The sequence below is a fragment of the Barbus barbus genome (genome assembly GCF_936440315.1).
Source record: "Barbus barbus genome assembly, chromosome: 26".
NCBI classification, from domain to species: domain Eukaryota; kingdom Metazoa; phylum Chordata; class Actinopteri; order Cypriniformes; family Cyprinidae; genus Barbus; species Barbus barbus.
In genome coordinates this window covers 12,044,276-12,071,702 of record NC_136754.1, presented here as the reverse complement: position 1 = coordinate 12,071,702, position 27,427 = coordinate 12,044,276, and the positions used below count along the sequence as shown (strand labels likewise).

General features: G+C 36.1%; 1 protein-coding gene across 1 annotated transcript in view; it reads right to left on the bottom strand.

The window, feature by feature from the left end:
- Positions 1–27,427, bottom strand: part of LOC306846723 (beta-1,4-galactosyltransferase 2-like) — a gene marked incomplete at its 3' end in the record, with an annotated part of 87,632 nt that overhangs the window by 14,382 nt on the left and 45,823 nt on the right. The window contains exons 3-4 of the mRNA XM_079380305.1: positions 9,769–9,956; positions 6,208–6,330 (exon numbers count right to left, since the gene is read on the bottom strand). Of these exons, the coding sequence (XP_079236431.1) occupies positions 6,208–6,330; positions 9,769–9,956 (311 nt within the window). The remainder of the gene's footprint in view (positions 1–6,207; positions 6,331–9,768; positions 9,957–27,427) is intronic.

Here is a 27,427-nt window from a genome sequence, read left to right as displayed (position 1 = left end):
GACAGAAGGTGAGGGAAGTGAGGGAAAAAGTGAGAGAGAAATGGAGGGAGTGGTCATACAATATGGCAGACAGACTGACCTTGTCTGGCGCTCTTCTTCCATTACAGCCCTCCCCAAACACACTCTCCTTTCTTTCTTTCTTTCTTTCTTTTTTTTTATCTCCCATGAAATGTAAGGTGTAAAAAACTACTGTACTGCTTACTGCAGAGACCATATTGTATAACCCCTAACATTAACAAAAATACATAGAATGATATTGAATTATTTATTATTTAATAAGTCTTATTTAACAAGTTTGACTGTCATTTTATGGAGGACTAGGAGTACCCTTTAAAAATAAAATGACAAATGAAATATTTAAAACTAGCCTATTTAATCCATGTAAAAAAGTAACACATATTAGATTAATAAATTATTTTTAAATGCAACTTTTAAAATGTATTTTTTTTTATTATTCTTTTGCTAATTGAATAAAAACACTATTGGACAGGACTAAATTTTAAGATAAGATATGCATAATTCTGTTACATGTAACTAACATGAATTAAATAAACCGTTACATTTTATTTTTACAGTGCCCTATAATCTTCTTAAAATCAGGTATATAGTGGTCAATATTAACTTGGAAATATATGTAAAGTTACTTTGGATTTTGACATAATGAGCCAAGAAAACCAACAAGACAGCTATTGTTCAGCATTTTACCAACATTTTGTCTGCTGGAAAAATGATGCTATGAAACACCACCAAAACATTTTAAAGGTGCACTCTTGAAGCTGAAGCCATGCATCTCCACATGCACAGACTCAAACAGGGATTGTTGAAAGCTGTCAAAGACAGGCTCTTTGTTTTAGTCCAGTCTTCCCAAGAGTAGTTCATAACTATTCAATTTCAACTGAAAATCCACAATAGAGCACACCTGTCTACTGCCTTCCACTGTCTCCTTCTTACTGAATTTTAAAGGGAAATGTCCCTCCAGGGCTTCCATCTTCTCCAACTACACAGATGTTGAAAATCAAAGAAAGAATGATGGGCTATTTATCTGTCCACATGGCCAGAGGGGAGAGCAAAACTCTCCAAAAGCTTTTTTAACTTTGCTTTTTGTTTCAAGCCAATCGGATGGAACATTTGCTGTGCATGAAGCCAGGACACAGTCATCTGAGTCCACTATCCTCCCTCACACACATCCCTCTGGGCTATTTCTATCCACAATGACTTCACTCTACAAATGCATGCAGTGATGACCTTGTGGCCAGCTTGCAGAGCACGATAGTGGCTGCTCTTTCCATTTGGAAGGTTTTATAAATAATGACTTATAATGACTTATTATTTAAAACTATTGTGAAGCGGCCATAAAATAAACTACTTCTTGACAGCCAATACAAAGGATAGTCCACATCTGGAGTTTGACACTGTATTGCTGTCTAGATAATCATCATAAAGAGAGAAATGCTGAAAAATTGAGCAAAGGACGAGTTAAATCTGTATTTTGTCTTTGATGTGAAGTTACAACAGTAAACTAACAGTGAACTATAAAACTGTGAAAGCTCAAATGAACCTCATTTAAGTTACTTCCTAAATACTTTGTAAATAATCTCTTTTCGCAACAACACACTAAAATTAATAAATTAAGCATTCACAAATTCAAAACTGTATTAAAATAGTGAACTAAATATACATATAAATACACTACTATTCAATAGTTTGGGTTCAATAAGATTTTTTTTAATTAGATTTTTAACGGTAATATAAAATTATATATGTTTAAATCAATATATATTTTCATTAACTATAAAAAACTTAAAAGATAATTTTAATCAGAATAAAACTGGCTCAAATGAATGAATATGACACACAGTGAAACACTGGCTAAATAAAAAAAAATTAAAGAGACAAAAAAATCTATCACCGATACAAAAGCTCACAATATATATCAGTATAGCTGGAAAATGTTTTTTGCTGACTTTGTCATACATTTCCTCAGAAAGCGAGGACAGAAATGGCTGCAGGAGCTTCTCGTCAATAGTGGCTGACCATAGCTACTCCGTATCAGTGTACAGTAGTATCTTTGAACAGGACTGCCACTAGTTCTTCCTTATGGCTAGAAGGGACACTGCAGGATCAACCACAGCAAGAAACAAATATTCTGCACACTAATGCCAGCTGCCTTCACAAACATAATCTAATAACCCAGTCAACAGAGATACAAAAAACATGTCTCTCTTCTAAAGTAGCGCTGGCAGAGGGGCACATCCGCACAGACTGACACATTTTAAGAAGCCAGGCTGCAGAATTTCGAGCTTGCAGAGAAGAATGTCCATTAGCACTTGGGCTCACGCTGTCAGACCAGTGACCTTCAAAGATACGGGAAGAGAGGAAGTTGTTCTGACAGGCACTGGGAGTCCCTGGAGCCCCAGCAAACTGGTTCCAGAGAAGTGACAGTATGTTCAAGTAAACTTCCACCCAGAGGACCTAAATGGGCGAGTGTCAGAGTCTGTGCGTGTCTGTCCACCAGTCAGATGGGGAATTTTAAGCAGAACGCACAGCTGGGTCCACATGCCATTTACTCTTACATCTTGACTTTGAACGACTGCTCAAAGCAGACTGCATTTCAGGCTACTATATCGCCACCCTGTCTGTTATGTTATGTCTGTTCAGTAATATTTCAAAGCTGTAGATCTAGTCAACTAGTGGCCTTGAAAATTATTTACTAGAACAAATTTTTAAGAAGCATTTTTGCAGTACTAGTCCCAAGTAATTTTGTATATAATGTAGTCACTTTCCAGTTTACATATGCAATGCATTCCTGCATAGTTCATCACATTCAGTTTGACAACTAGAAAGTGTCCTGATTTTCTTCTTTTTAAACAATCTACTTTTTATCTTTTACATGGTATTAACATTATTTTTAAGAAATGTTTTGCTTTAAATGCGCTGTATTTATTTCAGTTAAATGCCACTGCATTGCATAAACTTGAAAGATGCAACGCTTTATTATTTTCGTCTTGGTTTGCCATTAACTTTGTTTGTCATTACAGTTTTCTCATGATTAGAACATAACAGTTGAGCAACATTTTCCAATATAATCTCAATTTAACCAAATCTGCTTTCTTGAGACCCTGACTTAAGAGCAGTTGTCCCTTGTTTTTGTCTCTTGTTGCTTTCTTGGCAATGTCTGCATTATAGATGGACAAATTTATGAGAAATTCTCTTTTTAGAAGGTGGCTACAATTTTGTTGTTGTAGATAAACTATAGCGACTCTGAGATCAAAAGAAAACACATTTTGTTATATTTAGAAAATAAGAAGACAAGAAAGATAAATGAATTCATGGCCACTTAAGGCTTCAAATTATAATGCAATAACATCATAGACTTTGTAAGTGTGTACAAGTTAAATGTTTTACTACTATTCAAAAGTTTGGGATCAGTAAGATTATTTTTTGTAAGTTTTGTAAGTATTTTTTGTTGCTCTAAGTAACAGTAAAGACATTTATAATGTAAAGATTTCTATTTTAAAATAATTCTGTTCTTTTGAACTTTCTATTCAAATAATTGTGAAAAAAATGAATCATAGTTTCCAAAAATTCTGAAGGATCATGTGACACTGAAGACTGCAGTAATGACAGCTGAAAATTCAGCTTTGCCACCGCAAGAATAAATGACATTTTTAAATACATAATTGTATATAGTTTATATGATATTTATATATATATATATATATATATATATACAGTAGGAAAGGGAAGTGGTGTGTGGCCAAGTACGGTGACCCATACTCAGAATTTATGCTCTGCATTTAACCCATCCAAGTGTACACACAGTAGTGAACATACACCCGGAGCAGTGGGCAGCCATTGCTGTGGCCCCCGGGGAGCAGTTGGGGGTTCGGTGCCTTGCTCAAGGGTCTCACCTCAGTCGTGGTATTGGGGTGGAGAGAGTGTTAGTTATTCACTCCCCCCCACCTACAATCCCTGCTGGACCCGAGACTCAAACCCACGACCTTCGGGTTACAACTCCAACTCTCGATCCACTAGGCCACGACTAGTGGACAGTATGTGTGTGTACAGTTTCACAACTTTTTACAGTGTTTCTGACCAAATGCAGCCTTGGTGAGCATAAAGAGACTTCTTTCAAAAGCATTTAAAAATTCAACCAAAGCCAAATTTTTGAATGGTAGTGTACATGTGCAAATGTTCAATATCAAATATGAACAGAAATTTAACTGTACATTAATTTAAAATTTGTTGTCTTAGCAAAGATGTTAATTTCAACACAACCAAATCATAAAATGAGCAGTACGAAAATCCAAAAAAGATCAACAGTTAACGTGCATATAAATGTGTAATAAATATGCATGCAAAATACATAATTAGAACTCCTTCAAAACAACATCAAGCATTTATATTCTCCCAATAAAAACAGCTCAGTTCAGAGGGAGATCTCAAGGGAGGCTGTTGCTTTTTTGTGGATATCAGGCAATAAAGCCTATTTTTACTTATATAATCTATCCATCATGTAAAAAAAAAGCAGTGGGCAAAGGCAGAAAAAGATAATGTGAGAGGTGTGCTTTATCACACCTTCCAGTTTCCACCATCTACTGTCAATGGAACCCCAAACAACTGAAAAGAGTGACATATGGGACATATCTCCACGAGTGTTATCGCTGTTGCAAGAGCGTGCGCGCCCTGATATACTGCAGGTTTTGCTCTCTCATCACCTGAGCGGGGAAAATGATAGCTAGTGAACACGCAGCTATTCATTATCTGAAGAGACAGGCATCAGACAGCAGAGCCTCATCTATTCACACGTTTCTGTCTGGACATGACGTAGATTTGTGAGCGGCGAGCGTACATACAGCTGCTCCCTGCAGAGCTGCATATCCCAGAGAAAGAAAAAGGCCTAGAAACAGCACAAGGACACTGTTCAGCGACTGTTTCTGATGACGCATGCTTACTCATGACTTTTTAAAAAGCCTGTCTACAAGACCTCAAAATAAAATGACATCCCAGAAAGTCGGTCAAAGTTTGCAAAGGTTTACTAGCAGATGTGATTCATTTAAATCAAGAGAAATACATTTATTCTCTTAAATGTATTTGAATATTCAGATTTTTCACCAAAGCTGTTAATGTGTCATAAATGACAGTTGACAAATAGATTAAAAATACGTAATCTGTTTTCGAGGATCACAGTGACACATTTTTGGCATAACAGCAATTACGGCAATCATAAATAACTCAAAATATGTGCAATTCATGTTTAACATCCATTTGTCAGCAGATCAGTCATCTTTAAAATGGTTTGTTCTAGAACCACATGAAAGAACCACTAGTCAAAGTAACATTTACTTTATAACCTACTTTTAATTCTTTCTTTTTTAATTTAAGCAAAGAGCTTAGACTAATACATAATTTCAATAAAACCTTTGAAGCCTTTTTCCCTTTTAATAGCTTCTCCTTTGCTGCCCATCTCCCTGAATCTGTGGTGCAGTATTTTACAACTGAAGTGACAATGTTTTGGTGGGAATTGTGCTGAATACATTTGAACATACTTTATCAAATGAGTCCACAGCAACATACAAAATAACAAATGAGATTTTATTAAAACAAAAAATTATTATTATTTTTTTAAATATATGTTGAAATCAAGTAAAAAAAAATTATGTTGAACTATTAATTATAAAATGATTAAGAAGAGATTTTCAAGATTTATTATGTCAAAGAGACTCAAACATGCCACTCCTTGTGTGAGGGACCACTTTAAATAAATATCTCAAATAACAATCAATTAAATTCATTAAAATAAATGCATTTCCTTCAAACTCTCCAGGCACCAGTTTGGAACCCCTAATTTGAAAATAAAAATTCACCTATCAATTTTCTGAATGCATGTTATTGGTCTTATTGGAAACAATTCATCAATGCATGTTTTATTTTTTTACATTTTCTTTAACCTCATAATCTGATTTTAAACTGACTTGATCTTAAGGCGATACGACAGACTTCTCTGGTGTCGTATGCCAGAAGCTCACATTCATCCACCTTTGGTTTTGAGTGCAACTCCCACATCTCAGACCTACATTGTTTCTTTTTCAAGAATTATTTACACTCAGCTACATCACAATACAAAAGAAAAGATCTGACCCTACTTCCATTTTATCCCAGTTTAGACATTTATAAAATAGAAAGACAGCATATTTATGGTCTTACCTGTTGTAAATGTCGTCATCTTCACCTCCCCAGCCCCAGTACTCATTAGGGAAGCCATTGATTTTGAGGAACTGTTTTTTGCTAAGGCCGGACACCCCTCCAAAGTACCCTGCATAGGGTAGCCTGCAAGAGGGAACAGACCCCAATCATTTTTATTGAGATGACACAGTTTAAATACAAACGCTTTACAATACCCTTTAATCATCAATAACATTTTATGCAGTAATGTTACCTCAAATTGTCTTTTCCTGCCTATGTCCATTTGGAATGTAGGGGGCTTTGGATTCCCATTAGATTTTCTTTTTGATTCAAGTCTACAGTGAAATATCCTTTTTGTAAGCCCTCTCTGAACTGAGCCCTTTAGTCAGTCAACTCAAGCATTTGAATTTAACAAAATTGTATCTCGTATGAGTGATTCTAGAGAGTCACAGAGTCCTCCCACAGGGGTTCCAACATTTTCAAATGCTATCTGCTCCTTCTCCAAACTCTCTTTCATCACTTTTCTCCTGGTTGCCACCCCTCAGGCCTCTCGGTTGAGCTACACGACTCAAAGAACGTCCTATAAAAGCTTAAGTGCACCATAAACCGTAGAATCCGTTTCTCATCATAGACGGTTTAGGAGGCCACTGTCAGATGAGAATTATCTGAGGAATCATCGTCTACAGGATTAAAGGCTGATATAAATATACATACTCCATTGCAGGTCAAAGGATGAATTAAAAGGCCTTGTTGGTTGTCAGAACTAAGTCATATATTTGTCCTTTAAACCACAGAGCGATTACATCTCAAGTAAGTGTTCGAAGCCTTCAAAAAATGCTCTACTGGATGAATACTGTCTAGAAATGCATTGAGTCCACTTGTAGCGGTTGAAAACATGGTTTCTCTGTCTCCTCTTTTAAGAGGCCCGCTGGGCTGTGGGCTGGCAGGTGCATCATGGGTAGCCGCCCGGGGTTCGCCTTGGGCTACCGCGATGTATGTTCACAATAACAGCAACCATATCCACCCACGCAAACAAATGTGCGACATAAGGGAGAAAGAGCAGCAAAAACCTACATGAACGCGCACACACACACACACAAACGCGCATCCACAAACAAGCACTCATACACGCAGCAACCACACATTAAAAGACAACAAGCTAAAATTAATGAGGCCATCTGCTACAGCAGCAGTCTTCACAGAAACAGTATGGCTGAAGTTTCTTCACACGCTCACGGTCTGAGAGTGTGTAATTCTCTAAAGGTGCTCCACTTATTATATACAGGAACGTTAAAGCCTCCTCAGACTGAAGACACACGCCAATAGATGACTCACAGAGGAAACGGAATTATTAGCCCACTGACAGTTAAAGGCAGTTCACACTCTGGAGAAGGTCAGTGGCATTTGTTTAACAACGTATTGTCTGGCCGTCCACAGAGAAATAAAAACCAAAATTCAAGAACTGTTCAAATTTGGCAAAACTAAGAAGGTGCTGTAGTAACCGTATACAGTAGCCTATATATATATATATATATATATATATGTATGTATGTGTGTGCGTGTGTGTGTGACCCTGGACCACAAAACCAGTCTTAAGTTGCTGGGGTATATTTTTTAAAATACGGCTATTGAAAATACATTGTATGGGTCAAATGTTTTTTTTTATGCCAAAAATCATTAGGATATTAAGCAAAGATCATGTTCCATGAAGATATTTTGTAAATTTCCTACAGTAAATATATCAAAACTTAATTTTTGATTAGTAATATGCATTGTTAAGAACTTAATTTGGACAACTTTAAAGGTGATTTTCTCAATATTTAGATTTTTTTGCACCCTCAGATTCCAGATTTTGAAATAGTTGTATCTCAGCCAAATATTGTCCTATCCTAACAAACCATACATCAATGGAAAGAAATTTGGCAAAATGACAAAAAACAATTTACCCTTGACTGGTTTTGTGGTCCAGGGTCACATATATACGGTTACTACAGCACCTGCTTAGTGCTGTGCCAAAATTTGAACAGTACTACTATATAGACTTTACTTTACTTTTATTTTACTTTACTTTTGTCATTTAGCAGACACTTTTGTCCAAAGCGACTTACAAATAAGAAAAAGTAACTAAAACTAAAAAGTTACAACTCTATAAATACTATCTACCCACATATTTAAGAAAATAAAGAAATTAAATAAAATTGACACATGCATATAACAACATTTCAATAATAAACATATCAATGAAAAAATTTAATAAAAAGCGATACTACTATCCCTTGCCGGTGTCCCTGCCCGGTGGAGTCGCACGGTAGAGTCGATGGTCTTTACACTCTTCACTTTTTTACTTTTGTCATTTAGCAGACGCTTTTGTCCAAAGTACTTTACTACTACTAGTAATATAAAAAAAATAAAAAAATAAATATATATACATACAGTATATATATAATAAATTAGATATATAACAATAATATAAAAATAGATATATAATAATTATATAATAGAATAAAAACTTAAATAAGCATCATCATCATATTAATTTATACTAGTTTTTATTATTATTTAATAAAAAAAATTATGTTATTCTTGTTTATGTTGCTTATTTTTTTTATTAGCTTTTTTTCAAATAATGATAATGTCAATAATTTTAAGAATAATTTTTTAATCATATTACAGTAAATCATTAATTACAGTAATCATTAAATGTTTTACACATACCAACTGATTAGTAAACAATTATCTTTTGGACTAATTTCCCAACACTGCTCACGTCTTAAGATAGAGGCTGATTTTAACAAATTCCCTGAGGATGGCAGAGAGTTAAGATTGTCTTGGTCCTTTTGGACCCTCACACAAAGACAGGAAATGAAACACCATGGAGCAAAGGCCAACTTGTCTGCTTGCCGACAGAAGACAGACAAAATTAATTTCAAGTTGGGAAAAAAACAGAAAAAAAAAACATAATACGGTGAACCTTCACCAGTGTTTTAATATCTCCAGCTATTACACTAGAAGAAAACCAGTCTGTCTCCTCTAACTACTTGTCTGCCTTAGAAAATGAATACATATGCTTGTCAAGGCTCCAGGTCTGTCTAGACTGGCACTGCACCTAACAAATGAACTTTTGATACATAATAATTCAGCTGTATTCTAGAGCTCCAGATGACAAAGCATCATAAGACATATATCTTCTCTAGTGGAAAAAAGCAATTAAACATCAGAAGCACAGGTTTTGACAGACAGCCCTCAAGCTCTGGCTGTTTGATTAACTGAATCTGTTCTCTGCAAAGAAATAAAGACAAATACAGACATGGCATCTATTAATATGTATGTAAATAGCAACAAATGCGGCCCAGCATATTTGTAATAAAATCTGGCAAAGCCACAATTCTACAAGGATATTGAATTCATATAAAACATGACACTGATTTCATTTTATTGCATTTTCAGCCTTTATATGAGGCTTCTGATTATTTATGTATCAAAAGGGACCAGAATTATAAAAGTGAGATAAAATGTTATATCAAATATAATGTGTCAACAGACTCCTGCAGTTTGTGGTTCCCTCAATATTTAATATGTTACCTAAAGCCGAATTTGTCCATGGCAATGGCAAAGTGACGGGGTTGGTCGTAGCAGTGGTACAGGTTCCGGTCATCCATAGGGATCAGGTCCACGTCACTGAAAATGAAGCAGTCGTATTCTGCATCTTTAAGAGCCTCCGTGTAGCCAACATTAAGAAGCTTGGCCCGATTAAAGGTGTCCTCGCCAAGCTGAAACACAACAGGGAAAAAAACAATAGCTTTAAAATGTTGCAAAATGAATTTAAGATTACCCAAAGAAAAGTCAATAATAAAATATTTCTAATTTGGTCTATATTTACACTGAATGGAATGCCATGTAACACCAAAACACTATGTGGTGTCTGAACTAATAATCCAGTGTGACAATAATCCCATGTAATCCTGTAATACCTGAGATTTATCCCAATAATCCAAAGGTGTGAACTACTGTCACAAATCTACTGCCTTTTCAGCACAATGCCTATGGATGTGCACTACAAAAGCATTACCAAAATGATTAAAGGATGCATATTACGTGAGGCTTTGAAGTGTCGCATTCACCACACAACCACAACAGTGATGAACGCCATTGGATGCAAAGAGATGCCCCTCTCGAGCAAAACCTTATTTCATGACACCAATGCTAAAAAAGTAAGGAAAATAACTTAATACTAAGTGACTTTTATCTTATATCAATATCTATCCTAACAATTCTCTCAGAGGCCCAGAGGAGAAAGATTCTTCAGTATAAGAGAGAAATAGAGAAAGAGTGAGAGAGGGGGCAGATAAGGCAATATCTTTAAAAGACATAAAATAGCTTTTTTCATCAGCAAGTGTGCTCATTAAACATTACTGGGCTCATTTTCACTAGTTTAATAAGATTTATTCCTCATGTGGTGGCGGACAGCTCAGGCAAACACAGCAGTAGATGTCTGGTAATAACACAAACCTCGCTAAAAACGACAGATTTATAACAGGGACATGCTCACGACTTAGCATCTCTCATTCAAGAAACCAGCAAGACACCAGTACATCTGTGGACATCATGAACAGATGGTTTTGGAAGAAAAAATACTCTAATTATTTTTAGAAAACTAAGCATTCATCCTGAAGTTTCAGCTGTGAGGTGTTTGTCTTGTTTTATACGGTTTCAACACACCATGAAGTGGGTTTGATTGTGAAACAGGTGTAGAGCCCTCCCCTCATTAGCCGACACGCACCTGTTCTAAGTCGTTAACCTCAACAGGGACAATGGCTCATCTGGGGAGTGTTATATCATCCCATTTTTGTGTTGTACATTACCAAAACAACAACAAGTGATGGACGTCTTGTGTACAGTTACATATATATTAAAGCATGACAGGACGTGTCACGGTGATTTTACCATGGTTACCAAGGTGTTGTTGGACACAGCATAGTGTCTAAAACCCACTTATACCCTGTAACATATAAGTGAATTTGGTTATACTTTTTTTTTAAGGTGTCCTTGTTACAGTGTAATTATACATTTAAGTACTGAGTAATACTAATTATCTGCATGCACTTACTATATGGTAAGGGTTATGATTAGGGTTTGGTTTAGGGTTACCTGCATGTAATTATGCATAATTTATTGCTATTATAATAGTAAGTACATGTAACATGTGCAAAGAGCACCTTAAAATAAAGTGTTACCATGAATTTCTGTTTATATGAAATATAAAAAGACACTAGAGATCAATACATAATTAAATGGAAAGGAAAGGAAAGGACATGATGTGTTGCCAAGTATGGTGACCCATACTTAATTTGTGCTCTGCATTTCACCCATTCAAGTGCACACACACAGTAGTGAGAAGTGAACACACACACACACACACACACACACACTCTGTGAACACACATCCGGAGCAGTGGGGCAGCCATATTGATGCGGCGCCCGGGGAGTGCCTTGCTCAAGGGTGCCTTGGACATTCACTCCCCCCCACCTACAATCCCTGCCGGACCTGAGACTCAAACCCGCAACCTTCAGGTTACAAAGTCCATCTCTCTAACCATTAGGCCAAGAATGCCCCATTAATTAATAATTACTGTTAACATTTTTTTCTGTTACTAGTTAAACTAGTGAAAGACACATCTATACAAATTTAATTAAATATACAAATATAGATATAAATATGCTTAGTGCATTTATTTTTATTATTAAGGTTGTGCTGCTTAATATTTCTGTGGAAATATTGATTTTATTCTTTTTCAGGATTCTCTGATGAATAATAAGCAGTTCAAAAGAACACAGCTTATTTGAATGTCACTTTAATGTTACTGCATCTTGAAAGAAAGATGCTGAATATGAGTATTTATTTTTCGGTAAAAAAAAATTATTTCAAGGCTGTAAATAAAAACAATAATATTGTGAAATATTCTTACAATTTAAAATAAATGTTTTCTATTTTAATACATTTTTATATACTAATATATCTAATAGACTAATTATTCTTCAATATCATTCTAATATGCTGATTTGGTGCATTTCCTTTCAATGTTGGGAACTGCTGCTTAATATTTTTGTGGAAATTGTGATTTTTTTCAAGATTATTTGATGAATAAAATGTTCAAAAGAAGACAATTTAGTTGAAATAGAAATATTCTGTAACATTATAAATGTCTTCATATTCGTAATTTGGCCCAAAATATGCATTTCTTAAAAAATAAAATTGCACTAACCCTACATTTTTGAATGGTAGCGTACATTAATCTAACATACCATTGCTTTATTATTATAAATTATTTAGTATGTGTACCTTATTTGACATTTAGACAGTAGATACTGGAATTAGCCATTGAGAAACCCATACTGGTTGACATGATAATATGGAAATACTATGGCACTCTCTGGGGTTCCTTGGAGCGCCATGTAAAAACCACTGTATATGAATATGGTTATACGAATCCTCATATAAAGTAAATATGAAGAGGGGCTGTGAGTTTGATATATAACCCATTACAAACAGTCCAAATTGAAATGCATTTAGTCTGAAGGTATTTCCTAATTGTAATCAATGAGGCAGAGGAAAATCATTCTCAGCTCGAGCTCAGTAAATAAAACAGCCTCCCTCTTTCCATCAGTAGCACACTAAGAAGTACAATGACTCTGTTTCTTAACCTAGACTTAAACCACTCAGCTTGAGGTCTGAGAGTCACATCGGCCCCCAGCTAGAGTCTCCTTCTCCTTCTATAAGCTTATCGCAGCCATGTCAGTTGCTCAATACTTGCTCTCTGAGAAGCAATTAGCTGTATTTTTTTTATCTGATGATCATGCTGATAGCTAATCACAATCCCTTGCTCGCTCTAGGTCATGAGGCAGGATCCCTATAGCGGCATACTCAAGGCCAACCGGGGGAGTCCTACCCGGACCCTGTTGCTATGGAGACAGATTAGGACCAGGGCTCATCCTGAGAGATTGCATTGTGCATTTTCTTGTGCAGGTGTGTGTGTGTGTGTGTGTGTGTGTGTAAGCCTGCATTATCAGTCCCCAGCAGGCTGACCATATCATGCAGCATGCTATCGATGCCAGAGCTGAAGGCTACAGAAGGAGAGGAGACAAAAAAAAGGAAAAAATCAGGAGTGAGCCGGATCGACCGGAGATACAGGGAATGTGTGCGTGAAAGAGACAGAGTGATAGAACATAAAGGATAAAAAGAAAGCTTCTTGAGCTCATTTTTTCCCCTCAGTTTTTACTTGCCTTGCCAAGATTTTTAGTGTCCCCTCCAAAAAAAAAAGTTATATATTAATGTATGTGTGTGTGTGTATATATATATATATATATATATAATTTTTTTTGCCAGAGAATACATATTTTTTGATTAAGTGTTCATTTGAAAATTAATTACATTTGCAAAAGCATCCAATGATAATGGTATTCTTTTCATATGCAGTATTCTTTTTTCTTTTTTTTTTTAAATCTGTTGTTTGGATTATTATTCAACTTTTTAAATAATATCCATTCATTCTCAGAGAGAAATGTGTGGCTTTACATTAGACATAACCCAACACAAGAATGAAAATACATTTCTGAAACTGTTAATCAACTTTAAATAAATATATTGGCATAAATAACAACAACAACAACAATAATAATTGTATTTTTATATAAAATTTTCAGAATTGTAATAATTACAATTAATTAATGGTTTTGTTTCTGCATTTAAATTATCTTTAATAACAATAATAATAACAATAATAATCAACATCATCACTGCATATTCATAATGCATATTATATTTGTGTTCTTGTAGTTGAATGATCATTTACGCATTGTGTCAGTAAGTCTCAGAAATGAAATTAAATATTCTTTTAAACAAATGATCTGTTTCAGTATCAGTCTTAGTAATTACAGGGGAAACATAAAATAATAGTATTTGTACTTTATATGCAATTTTTATAATTGTAATAATTACAATTCAAAATAGATTTATGTTTTTAAATCATCATTAAACTACATAAATACAAACAATGCATATTATGAATATATTATTATTATTTTGGTTATTATTATTATTATTATCATTAACAACAACAAAACAATAATATTCAATTATATAATGTGCAAACCTATTATGTTTGTATTCTTGTATTCTTTTAAATTAAATGATTGTATTTAAATTATTGTACTTGTATTCTAATATATTGTTAAAAACAATCTGTATTAAAATCAGTCATTCAAACTAAAAGGAAAAACAGATTTTCATTATTTTGAAGTTTGAAACTCAAACAAACTAAATCTTTAGGTCTGACAAGCTACAATTCTGTTAACTGGACTTGAATCGCTCTCAAACATGAGTGAAAAGAAAATCCCTACAAAACTGAAAAAGAAGTATTCATTTAGCAAAAGCTTTCATTGTTAGTCACTCAAAGTGCACTAATTATAGAGACAAACCCCCTGCAGCAACTGAGGATCAGTGTCTTGCTCAGGGCCGCAATCACTCACACATCACTCCTTGCGGCAATCAAACCATCTGGTTAACCAGCCCAGATGAACATCCATACACCACGCCATCCCCAGAAACGCAATCTCACCTAAATGAGGACACCATATGTTGCACAAGCATGCTGAAGTCAACAGACCACTTACAGTGAGTGTTTTATATGCACTGCGTTTTGACAGGCTCTCTTGTCGCAACCTATTTTTTTTCTGCTCGCTACTATAGAAATGGTTTGTATAGTCAGACTCAGAACTATTTCTAAAATACTCCGAGGAAATAACAGCTCTCTACAGAACGGCTGTCGAGCATTGATGTTTCTCACTGTTGAACAACTGTGCCGGGGCAGAGATCACTGCTAAAGTACTGCTGGAAGTTTTGCCATTACAGTTAGCTTGTTTTGGAAGTTGCTTTGATTTAGGAGAGAGTTGCCTCATTACTGTTCTTCACTGCCACCTGACAGCTACTGTACTGTGAGCAGGGCTCAATTAAAAGCATGCTTCAGACATGCGTTCATGTCTTCTCGATGGCTGGAGGAGAGGCTCTGAGCCCCAGGATGAGGCGGCGCTGGCGACCGGCCAGGCTAACTAATTTACAGTAATGAAACAGTGGCTATGGAAGCGCGGAAGAAAGGCAGCTTATAGACAAACCCCAGCTATTTCTGAGAATTCAATTTGAGTTTGTCTCTATTTCATCAATAGCCTGACATCACGAGGATTAGTATGGAAAAAAGACAGATGAAACAAGCTGCTGCTATCAGAGAGATTCATTAGCCTGGATCAGAGCACTCTCTGCCTCTTTTGTTTCTTCTTTCCTTCCTCGTGCTTTCTTTCTTACAGCCTTCTTTTCTTTCCCTCACTCTCTCTCTCTCTCCTTTCTATCATTCATTTCTTTCCTATCTTCATAACTTTCTCCTCCTTCTTTCCTTCCTGTCTTCCTTCCTTCCTATTTAGTTTCTCTCCCTCTTTTTTTCTCTTTTTCTTTATTTATTTTTATCGCTTCCTCATTCTTTCAGTTTACTTTTTTATCCATCCTCTTCATTATTTCTTTCTTTTTATCCCTTCCTCCTTCCTCCGGTTTTCCTTTTTCCATCATCTTCCTTTCTTTCTTTCATTCTTCTTCATTCTTACCTGCCTTCCTTCCTAACTTTCTTTCCTTTTGGTTTCTCTCTTTTTATCTCTTCCTCCTTCCACCAGTTTCCTTTTTTCCATCCTCTTCCTTTCTTCTTTCCTTCTTCATTCTTACATGTCTTCCATCTCTTTCTTTCTTTCTTTCTTTCTTTCTTTCTTTCTTTCTTTCTTTCTTTCTTTCTTTCTTTCTTTCTTTCTTTTCCTTCTTCATTCTTACCTTCCTTTCCTTATTTCATTATTCTTACCTGCCTGCCTTTCTTTCTTTCTTTCTTTTTGGTTTCTCTCTTTTTATTGCTTCCTCCTTCCATCAGTTTTTTTTTCTCTCTTCCTTCCTTCATTCCTTCATCATTCTTACCTGCCTTCCTTCCTTCCATCCATCCATCCATCCATCCATCATTTTCTCTTTCTTTCTTTCCATCTATTGCTCACATCTTGCCTCCATCTTTCTTTCTTCTTATCTTTCTTTTTCCTATTCTTTCCTTTCTAAAACTTTGTTCAAAATTGGCTTTCCCCAACCATTATTTCATTTCTCTTTTTCCTTGTCCCTCTTTCCTTTTTCCTCCTTCTCTTGCTACTAAATTTGCTTTCCTCAATTGCTCCTTTATATTTTTTTTTATTCCTTATGTTTTCATTCCTTTCCTTTTCTTACTCATTTCCTTCCAATCTTTCCTTTTAAGATTTAATTTCCATTCTTCAACATTCTTGGTTTCTTTTCCTCTAGAGTTGCCTTTCTTCTGTTTTCTTTCTTACTCTTTCTTCATTCTTTCCTTACATTTTCTTTCTCACGTTCTCTTCATTCTACATATTTCTTCCCATATTTTCTTTGTAGTTCATTTCTTTCTTTCTTAACTTCTTTGCTATTGTTCCAACGTCATTTTCCTCTAATCTTTCCTTTATTTCTCCCATTTCTGCATTTCCCTTCCAATCTTTCTCTCCTTCCTTGTTTTCACTTCCTTTTTCTGACTGACTTCCTCTTTCTCCCTTCCAGGCAGATCAACCATTTTCGATTGTAAAAGAGAGAATAACCATACAATGGTAAGAGGGTTATTGTTATTCTCTCCTGTAAGTGAGAGGCCAATGAATTCTTGCTGTTCTATCAGTGCACCATTTAAATATGGATTATCACTGGGCCTACATCAGCCTTGGAGCAGATTATTAGAGTAAGCCTAACTAGTGTACGCAACACCCGCACTCTCACCATCCAACTGACACTAAATCTATACGATATTCTAAGGGCCCACAAGGAATTAGGAATTTCTCATTAAAAATAAATCACTCACACAAACCGTGAGGCTACCTTCTCTCGACCGAGTGTCAGGCTTTCGAGTAAACAGAAAGATCGGGGCATTCTGGGTTGAGCTCACCAGAATCACCTCGCAGGGAGCATGATTTCCATCGTATCCTCCATACATCTGCTAAACAAATGCAGATGTACTCACAGTGTGCAATCACACATCCCACAATGTACTGCAAAATGATTATTTTAGTTTTTTTGACCATCATAAGAAACAATGTACTAAACACACACCCTTCGTTGCCTTCAGCAGCGTTGGGCCAGGTCCGGTCGAACATGTAGTTTAGAAGATCTTAACCTCCCGATGGGTGCCACTGAATGAATCATACACGGTGTTGCTAGCAATCAGCTTACATTAAGGCTATCAGAACACCTGCTGTAAGCTAATAAACCAGAGAGAGTTGCTCCAAGTCCCCCTGTCAAAGTGAGTTACTGCAGTCTTCAGTAACACTCGCGGGCAGAAGAGAACTCTTCCTCTTCAAGAAACGGCCTCTGCGGTCCTCTGTGTACCCAGCACAACTAGGCCTTGCTAATTTGATTTTGATGTGTTGGTATCAGTCCAGTGGCTTAGGATACACTCCATGTTTCTCTCTTATTTTTATCATTTGTTCCGGGCAAGACTGCCACCGCAGGGATCTCATGCAAGAAATCACAAAGCACAATGGGGCACTATTAATCATTCTGCGCTAACAAGAGACAACATGCATGTCCAGTCTTATTTTCATTCCCTTCTGTGTTTTGTGGACTGTAAAGTAAATGATAAATTACAAAATATGACAGTATCAGTATCGCAAGGCAAGGCAAGAACTGGCAAAACACTTCTGAACCAAAGTCTGGCTCTGTTTCTCCAAATCCCCCATGGAAAAGCGTACAACATACCTTTCATGGTTAATAAGACAGATTCTAGGGTAATACACTAAGAAAAACAAAGTTAAATGGTAGTATGACTGTTCTTGGTCAGTTTATAAAAAAAAACATCAGGAATGAAACAACTTTCAGTAAAATCTGTCATTTTCATGTTAGATGCAACCATTTAACTTGCTGGAAACTTAACTTTTTTTGTAGTTAAACCTTAAAACACATAAAAACATGCCTGAGAAGGATGCGTCCACGTAAACAAGATTTTATGAAGGAAGACTGAAATTAAGTCGAGATGTGGGTGAGCATGAGATGCCTGCTAATGTAACGCAATAACGTCGCTGGCCTCATTTTCATTAATCTGTTCGGCTATTGGGGCTTGTAGGATAAAAGAGACCCTGAACATCAGCAGGTGATTAATATATACTCAGCTGTCAACCGGTATGGAATTCAGATAAGTTGCGCAGTATGAAGAGGCTTCATAAATCAGGCTTTTGAAATAAATGTGCTACAAGTATAATACTGGGAGACAGGTGGGTGTTACATCAACGCTCTTCTTTGACAGGCAAGTGTTCAGATGTAGGGGGAAGGGGAATTTCACAGACCTGATTTAACTGCACAATGTGAGCTGTGAAAATGTCAAACATATTAACAGCTGGGCTGTATTCATAGCTGAAGGCAGGCAATGGGATGTAAAGGTCCTTATTGTGTAACTTCATTAAATTTATCTCTACTGCCTCTGTAAGTTTCCTCTTGTGCTGTAAAAATATTTTTTTTTAGTATTTAAATGAAATTGATACATAGTCTAACCAAGACTTAGTCATACTTCCACAGTTCTTCACTCAAAATAAATCACCCTAACACACTATAGAGCAAGCACTGTTAGCTGTCTTCAAATATCCTATAATATATACTGTAATTTATGGGATGATTGAATGTACGTTGGTTGTAAAACAACTTTTTGTTGAGGTTTTGCTCAGACACAATATTATATATATTATATGTCTTGCAAAATCATTATTGTTTATTCACATTAAACAATTTAAATTCAGAATAAATAAAAAATAAATCATTTGAGAAATGCAAAACAATTTACTAGGGCACAAACTGAGTGAAGAATGTCATTTTCAGTTTGTATATCCTTGCACTGTGATAAAAAAAAAAAAAAAAATTTTAATAAATAAATGTGCACATATTAACACACAACCAGGTTGGAATTTAAATGTGAATCTTGTCCAAGTTTTAATTTACCCCTGTGAGAATTGCAGAGGTTTCATCTTGAATGGCTGTGCACTGAGACAGCGAGGAAAGTCTATGGACCCCGGTACCCTTAAGAGCCGATGTCAAGGCAATGAAAGTTTGCCTTAGTCCATGTCCAGGACACGCTGTTCACACAGCCTATGTTCTAATCTTCAAGTACCACCGTAAGCCATCGTGCAAACTGACTTCCAACACGAGCGAGTCAGCCATTCAGACTCTCTGTAGGGCTCAACTGTTTTCATGAGCTCACTGACACTACCAAATCTTATTACAGACTAACAGCAGGTCAAGCCGAAACGCTCTCGGCGCTCACATTACGAAAGCACTGCACTGACATTTGGAGAGAAAACTTTCAATGCTAACAATCCAAATCAAACATCAGCAAAAAAACGAACTGATTGCAGCAGATTGACCTGCCTGACACCAGTAAGATTAGTCTCAGTAAAGCACCTCTGCTCCAGCGGCGTTGGCTGAATGGGTTTTACAGCTGAAGTGTTAACAGTGCACACAATCTGACCAGTCTACTGTATGAGACCCACTGCTGCGTGCTGGATAGTGTATGATCCTTTCTCTATATGCTTCGCTGGCCGAGCTCCAAGTGTTTCCCTTTTACACATTGTTTTTCATAACATGTGTAACAGAAAGCTAGCCCTTGATCCACCATTGTAAATCCAATAAGCAAAGTATGTAGCCACAATCACGAGCATGCTAAATGGGTTATTTATGTTTATGTGCACGAGTGAGAGAGAGAGACACTTGATCTCTAGAGGTACTATTGTTGGTCTATTTAAAGGAAGAGTTCATCAAAAAATGAGATTTTGGAAAATTCAGTCACCATTTAGTCACCCATTTGACTTTTTTTCTTCTGCAGAACACAACTGGAACTACTATTTTTCCAATACTGTTTTTCTAAAAAAAAAATTCTGTCCTGCTCACGATGTTGCAAACATACAAAAAGATATTTTGAAGAACGTTGGTAACCAAACAGTTTTGATTCCCATTAACTTCCACAGTATGTACAAAAAACAAAACAATGGAAGTCAATGGGACCTAAAACTGTTTGATTACCATCATTCTTCAGAACATCATCTTTTATGTTCCACAGAAGAAATATAGTAATGTTTGGGAACGACATGAAGGCGAACAAATGATGACAGCATTTTCAGTTTTTGGGTGGACTATTACATTAAGCATTCAAGCTTCAAAATGGATACAAAATCACCATTAAATTCCATTAAAAAATGGTACACACAACTCACACATTATATTCCAAGACTTCCGAAGCTATTACAACGGCTTTGTGTGTGAGACAGACAGAAATTTAAGAAGTTAGCCATTGAAAATTCATGAGATGTCGGATTTGTGAACAAATCATTCTTTTAATGAATTAATGGGTCTAATTTACCAAAAAAAAAAAAATCTCACTGGTTCAACTTACTGACTCAGTGATCCAGTTAACAATACCCACACAAAGCTACTGCAACTTCAGAAGACTTGACTTGTGTCATACTGTACTGCTTTAATCATACTTTTATGATGCTTTTGAGTTCTTTTTGAAGCTTGAAAAGAGCAAGTCTTTAGATTCCTCCTTGTTATTGTTTTACACTGATTTGAAGATGCAACAGTAGCCAATTGAAGTGCCTCATGTGACTTCTCTAGTGTGAATCTTCAAGTGAAGAACCATTATTTGTCACCACACTCCAACTGTACATTGTTTGGAGATTGGCAGAGACCATCAAGGCTCGCAGCCACATTATCTATACCCCAACCACTCCAAAGGAATCCTGAAAAACAGGAATGTCATGAAAGAGACAAGGAACACAGATGTGCTCTGTAGAAATCTAGTGGAGTTAGCACAGCTACAATGGTTGCAGCGCCGTGCCAAATCAAAATTCTGGCAGAGTGCGTAAACATGCAGTCCCACGAGGCTCAGCTGGAGCACAACCAATAACATACTGAACCCCTCCTTATTATCTCCCTAAACATCTGCCCCATGCCTCCACGGGGCTCAGAAATGAGAGGAACCATTTGATTAATGATTCAGAATCGCTCTCCTGAATCGTTAAACACATCTGCATCAGCAACTTTGTTTCTCATTGTAATAAATAGCAGGAATCTGTCTGGATGCCTGACCTGAATCTGCTTTAATGGAATCATTTGATCCCTACTAAAATGCTGAATACTGATGTGAATGGAAATTACACTTGAATAGTTTCAGCATCAATAAAATGCTCTGAATAACCTGTAGGAATGCTTACTGGTATTTAAAAAGAAACTAATTCTCAAAAGGCACACTATATAAAATGTGTGTGTGTGTGTACGAATTGTGTTGAACTTTCGATTCAAAGAAAGAATTCTATTTTATCAAAGTATCCTTATGTTTTATAACAAGAAGAATGGTTTTTGAGAACCAAATCAGCATATAAGAACGATTTCTGAAGGAACAGAACATTTTTGCCACAGGAATAAAGTTTTTTCACTGGAATAAATTACAATTTAAACTATAAATTTTAATAACGGTTTACATTATTACTGTTTTTACTGTATTTTTAATTAAACCCAAAGGTTAATCAAAGGGTGGTATGTATATTATTATGTATAAATACAGTATATAGAGATTTTATATAGCGCACATGTAAATAGCACATGTAAATAACGCTATATTTAAAAAAATATTTTAAATGAACAAAGAAAGTGGGAAAACAATAAAAATTCTGTTGAGTAGTGAATTTGTATTTCTTAACTGAAATACTCAAATGCTTCAGCATTCAGCAGCAATCAGTGAAAGTTATCAGCTTTCATTTCGCAGGTTATCCATAATTGATTTCAGATGAACTGTGTTGATTTGCTCCACTCTAAAACCAGATCATATTCAGCCAGACTGAAATCCTTGAATACAGTGTAGGACTTTTGCAGCTAATCTAACTAAGGTTAGCCATAATTGGACTGCCTCCATGCCTGACCTCAATTTCTCACTACTTAAAAGGTCAGGCTTCAGGGAGATGATGTCTTTCTGCCTTAGTCTCTTGCTGGCAATCTATAAAAATGAAGAAGGGCCCTAGAGGATATGTGAAGAAAAAAATCAATTATGAATTGACATTAATTTTGGCTAGTGGGCTATATGGAGAAACATCTACAGTAGTAACAGTAAGTTATTCATTAAAAATCGTGCTGGACAGTCCCATTCTCCTTTCACTTTCAGTATATGCGTGTATATGTATATGAACTGCTTGAACATTCTGCTATACACATCTAATTTTGTGTTTCACGGGTGAATATTCACAGATGTAAATAATGACAGAATGGTCATTTCTGGGTGAACTCTTTCTCTTTAAAGCATAATCCCCTGAAGGACAGACAAATAAAATGCTGCTGATCTTTTTGCGAGAAGGAGAAAATAGACGACAACCTACTGAAGCATTGTTTTTGCCTGTCTGTTGGTTTTTATTCAGCCATAAACTTAACGTACCATGTAAACACAGAAACACAGTAAAGCAGCTTGTTGACTAGTGCATTGTAAAATCTAAATGTTTTCTTTTTCAAGGCTACTGTGTATTAAATGTGGAAAATATCACATCAACAATAAAACTTCCAACAAATATATCATGCGTTATCAGAGCAGCGGGCCAGGTTTACGGAAGCACATTTTCCCCTCATCTGTCGGCTCCTTGGAGCGTAACGCTCACCCTCGTAAACTGCTGTCAAAACAGTCCCTGCTTAAAACAGCCCCAGACGGGGAGGGCAAGCAATTAAAGAATTAGACCTTCATTTTTCTGATTGTCTTTAGTCTGCAGCTGCTAATAGAATTGTGCATTTAAACGCGAGTGTGCTTTAGGAAGACCTTTCTTGATTTGCGTTGCATATGTGCTTAACTTTAATTACAAATCCCATTAGTCTTAAAAACGGTGCATTACACTGGCAATTTGATAAACAGATGGCATGACTCCCTACCTCACATCCACCACAGCACTCCACTTTGAATATGGGGAAAACATCATTACTTTCACTTAGGAGCCCTTGCCCAATAAAATGAGCCAATTACCAAAAAGACGCTTGATCATTTTGCTGTTTGTCCTTCAGAAGACTTGCAAGCCAACCAGCAATTTGCAGTCCTCCTCTGGGTACGTGTGGGTGATGTGCACAACGATTAGCTGGATATGTGCCTTGATATTCTCAACTGGATGTAAAATATCTGGAATATCTTATTATTTTTCAAAGACAACAAGGGAAACTCTCTGTTGTTTGTAATTTCACTCCTCGCTATATCACAGACAGCTTGTTATCGGCCTAGATCTATTATTAATGAAGACCTAGAATTAAACATTTCATGAGAATATGTGCACACGACCACAATTTCCCAGTAGTCAAGCATAGAAACTTTTTGAGGACTTCCTCACATAGTTGCAAGAGTAAAAATAAAAAAACAGGCAAGGGAACACATACTCTCATGTAATAAATAGCCAATGTTTGCCGGTGATTCAAGGTGAACGCACTAACCAAGGTAAATACTAGCTGGCAGTAGTGAGAATGGTGAGATGAGAGAGTAAAATAAAGGCCTCTCATCTTAAATGATGGATTAGGCCTGCCACACAAGGTTTGGAGGCAAAGAGTCCATCTGTTCGTGACCATCGCTGTGATATGCCATCTCTCTCTCTCTCTGTGTGATCTTAAGGTAGTGCCCATGGGACGTTTCCACTCTGAAGGACAGCCTATTACATGGTCAGGATTGAGGAGTGCTGTCTCGCCTAGATTGGAAGTGTGGCAGGTGGATTATGCTGACACTCACACCATGGCCCTGGCCGAACGCATGAGCAGGTGGGTGAACCACTCAAGCAGAGGTCAACCTTGAGTGAGGCCCAATCTGTCCTCTCGTAGCCTCAGTCTTAGATGGCACAGTCCACCCACAGAATGTCTGATGCATATTGCAGCAAACTGGAAAAACCTTCTTGAGCTGGCAAACTCTAATCTGATTGGCTAACTCAAATTTCAGAAGCACTGATGCATAGGTGATTTAATAGTGGAATAAACACTGGATTTGCCAAAGATTGCAATGTTAGTTGCATCAAATCTTCAAAAAACGTTTTTGAGATGCTTAGTAGCAAGTTTATTAGATATACACAAGCAAAATCAATCAATCAATCAATTGACATGTATCTGTTCATACACAAGTAAATAAACAGTTACCTTGAGCTATTTTACCTTATGTACGTTAGATATATACACAGCTGTTCAAAAAATCTAGGGTCAATAAAAATTTATATTTTTGAAAGAAATCTCTTATGCTCACCAAGGTTCCTTTTAAAAAAAAAAAAATATATATATATATATATATATACATATAGTAAAAAGAGACATTGTGAAATATTATTATAATTTGAAATAACTGTTTTCTATTTTAAAACATAATTTATTCTTGTGATGGCAAAGTTGGATTATCAGCAGCCATTTCTCCAGTCTTCAGTATTAAGATTCTTCAGAAATCATTGCTGATTTAGTGCCCAAAAAATATTTTGTTGTTCTGCTCAATATTTTTGTGAAAAAGCAAAACAGGATAATACATGCTCATTTCAATACTTTTAGATGAGCATAAAGTCCAACGAATAGCACTTTTTTGAAACAGAATTTTTATTTGTAACATTACAAATAAATTTACTGTCCATTTTGATAAATATTATGCATCCCTTCTGAATAAACATAAATAATTAAAAAAACAACCTCTTTTAGTTTTGTCTAAGATCTGGGTATCCCTAATTTAATATCCTGAACCTAGGATGCTGCTTCTATTTTCCCTGTGAATAAATATTGTGGGATTTGTAAACATCATCACAAGTATAAAAAGAGAGAGAGAGAGAGACTGAAAAAGAAGAATTTAAGAAATGTAAGAAAAAGCACCACACATCAAAACAGCTGTGATGTGCTTGTTTGTTTGTTTGTTTATTTCATTTTGTATGAGAGGCAGAACTAAAACAGAGTCTGAGAAACGTGTCCTTGAGAAGACCCGTAAGTAAAAGCAGATGAGTGAGTACTTCAAATTGTATCTCCAGAGAAACTCAAGCTTGTAGGTTGAAGCTGAAAGCAACTCATTTTAGATGCTGGACATGCTGAGAGATGCTCGTAGCAACTCCAGTATTTTCTTCAAATGCAGTTCAACACGGAGTAGCATGTGGAACGGCTAGTGTGGTTAAATTCAACAAAATCACACACCATTGAGATATGAAGTGATTGATTGCATTGGCCTGGTACCTAGTGCAAAACCCCACAAACCCTGTTAAAGAGTGAGGATGAAACATTACATCATTAAAATCTTTTCCACCAGGATGTTTATATCCCACGATCCCCCGCAAGCTTTGAGAGGATCCACTCTAACAACCTTCAAAAAATGTGTTTTTGTCTGACTTCCAGATTTTGTTTGCACTGGATGAACACGGTGGATGAATTCGCAGAATATGTGAAACGACCAAAGAATTGTGAAGGTTGGAGGAATATTACAAAAGCCATTAAGCAGCGCCCACAGCAGTCAGACAGCTCAGGCGACATCACACAGCTGGCCCCCACACAACCTTATCCCTCAGAGACAAAAACACAGCCCAGAACAACTGCAGCCACTTAATTACATTAATATCACAAATTGGAGTCAGGAGGAACAGATAGCCATAGAACATGAATATCCACTCTTCACTGAGTTTAAATAGAATTTTTCAGTGACTCATGCAAATTAGACTATTTTGTGATATTTAAAATTGGAGGAATATGCTACAAGGAAGCAATGCGATCCAAAAAATACTAAATACATTAAAAAAATTTTTTTTTTTAATTTTTTTTATTATGCAAACAAACATGCTATTTACAGGTGACAAATCAGATACAGAGTAACCAGGGTCAACAAAACATACATGACAGCCAACATGGTTTGTGTGAGTATGAGTGTGTGTGTGTGTGTGTGTGTGTGTGTGACTGGGTGTTGGGTTTGGAAGTATAACTAAACAAAATAATAAAAAAATCTAATAAATTAATCCAAAAAAAAAAAAAAAAAAAAGTACAACAGTAATGATAACAGTAATAATAATAATAATAATAGTAACATTAATAACAAAAATTAGAGGATAGTAATTAATTAAAAAATAAATAAATAAATAAATGTGGGGAAAGTTGGAGGATTAGAAAGAGGACAAAATAGTAATAATAATAATAATAATAATAGTAGTAATCATAGTATTAATAACAAAATAATAATAATATTAATAATAAAGAGAAAATAATAATAATAATAATAATAAAGCTAAAAAGAGTAAGATATTGTAAGGCTGCCTCTGGGCCCTCCGTGGGCAAGGCATAGTTTAGGCCCAGGACGAGCCATCTAGGAGAGGAGAGGAGCTGCAGGGCACAAGGACCAAAGTCTCAGCCCCGGCCGCCACTCACATGCCATGTTTACCTCACATATGAACTGTATATGTATTGTTAAGTGTATAATGCATTAAAAAAGTGTGACGTGCAGTGTGGAGCCAGCCCAGTGCAAAGCCCAGGCCCCCATGCTCACGTCCCACTTACCCTGTGTGTGTCTGATATACATGTATGTATTTTTTTTTCTCTCTCTTTTTCCCCTTTTTTTTTTTTCTAAATACATAACATGATATGTTCACAATCCATTATGATGAATCCCAATGTTGTTTACTCAATGCCATTTTTCTTCACCACCAATATAAAGTGAATGGACAAATGTTCTTACACATAGCCAACTCAAGGGCAAAACATTTACTAGGAAGGAACATAGAAAAATGCCAGATTCAAGCTGATGTTTCATATTATAAGTTGGATTAGAGACTAATTAAACCGACTATTGTACACGCTCTCGGGTGAACTCAACAGTTCTCAGATCAGTTTCAGCAGGGGTTGTTTTCATGTTGTGGCAGATGCTTTCCCAGCAAGGTCAACTACTATGCTGAGAGAGACAGATGAAACATAAAACTGAGACAGAAAGGGAAAAGTTTCAGCTGAAACCGTTATTAATTTTTTATTAATAAGTAAAGTACAACATTACTGTCTCAGCAGTATTATAGGTAATAGATCTAAAAGAGCTCAATCTGGCAAAGCGACGAGACATCAACAACAACCAGCATTACCGTGCTGTGTCAGAGTAAGAGCTGAGGAAAACAAACTTACACACTGTGCTCACTGCTTTCT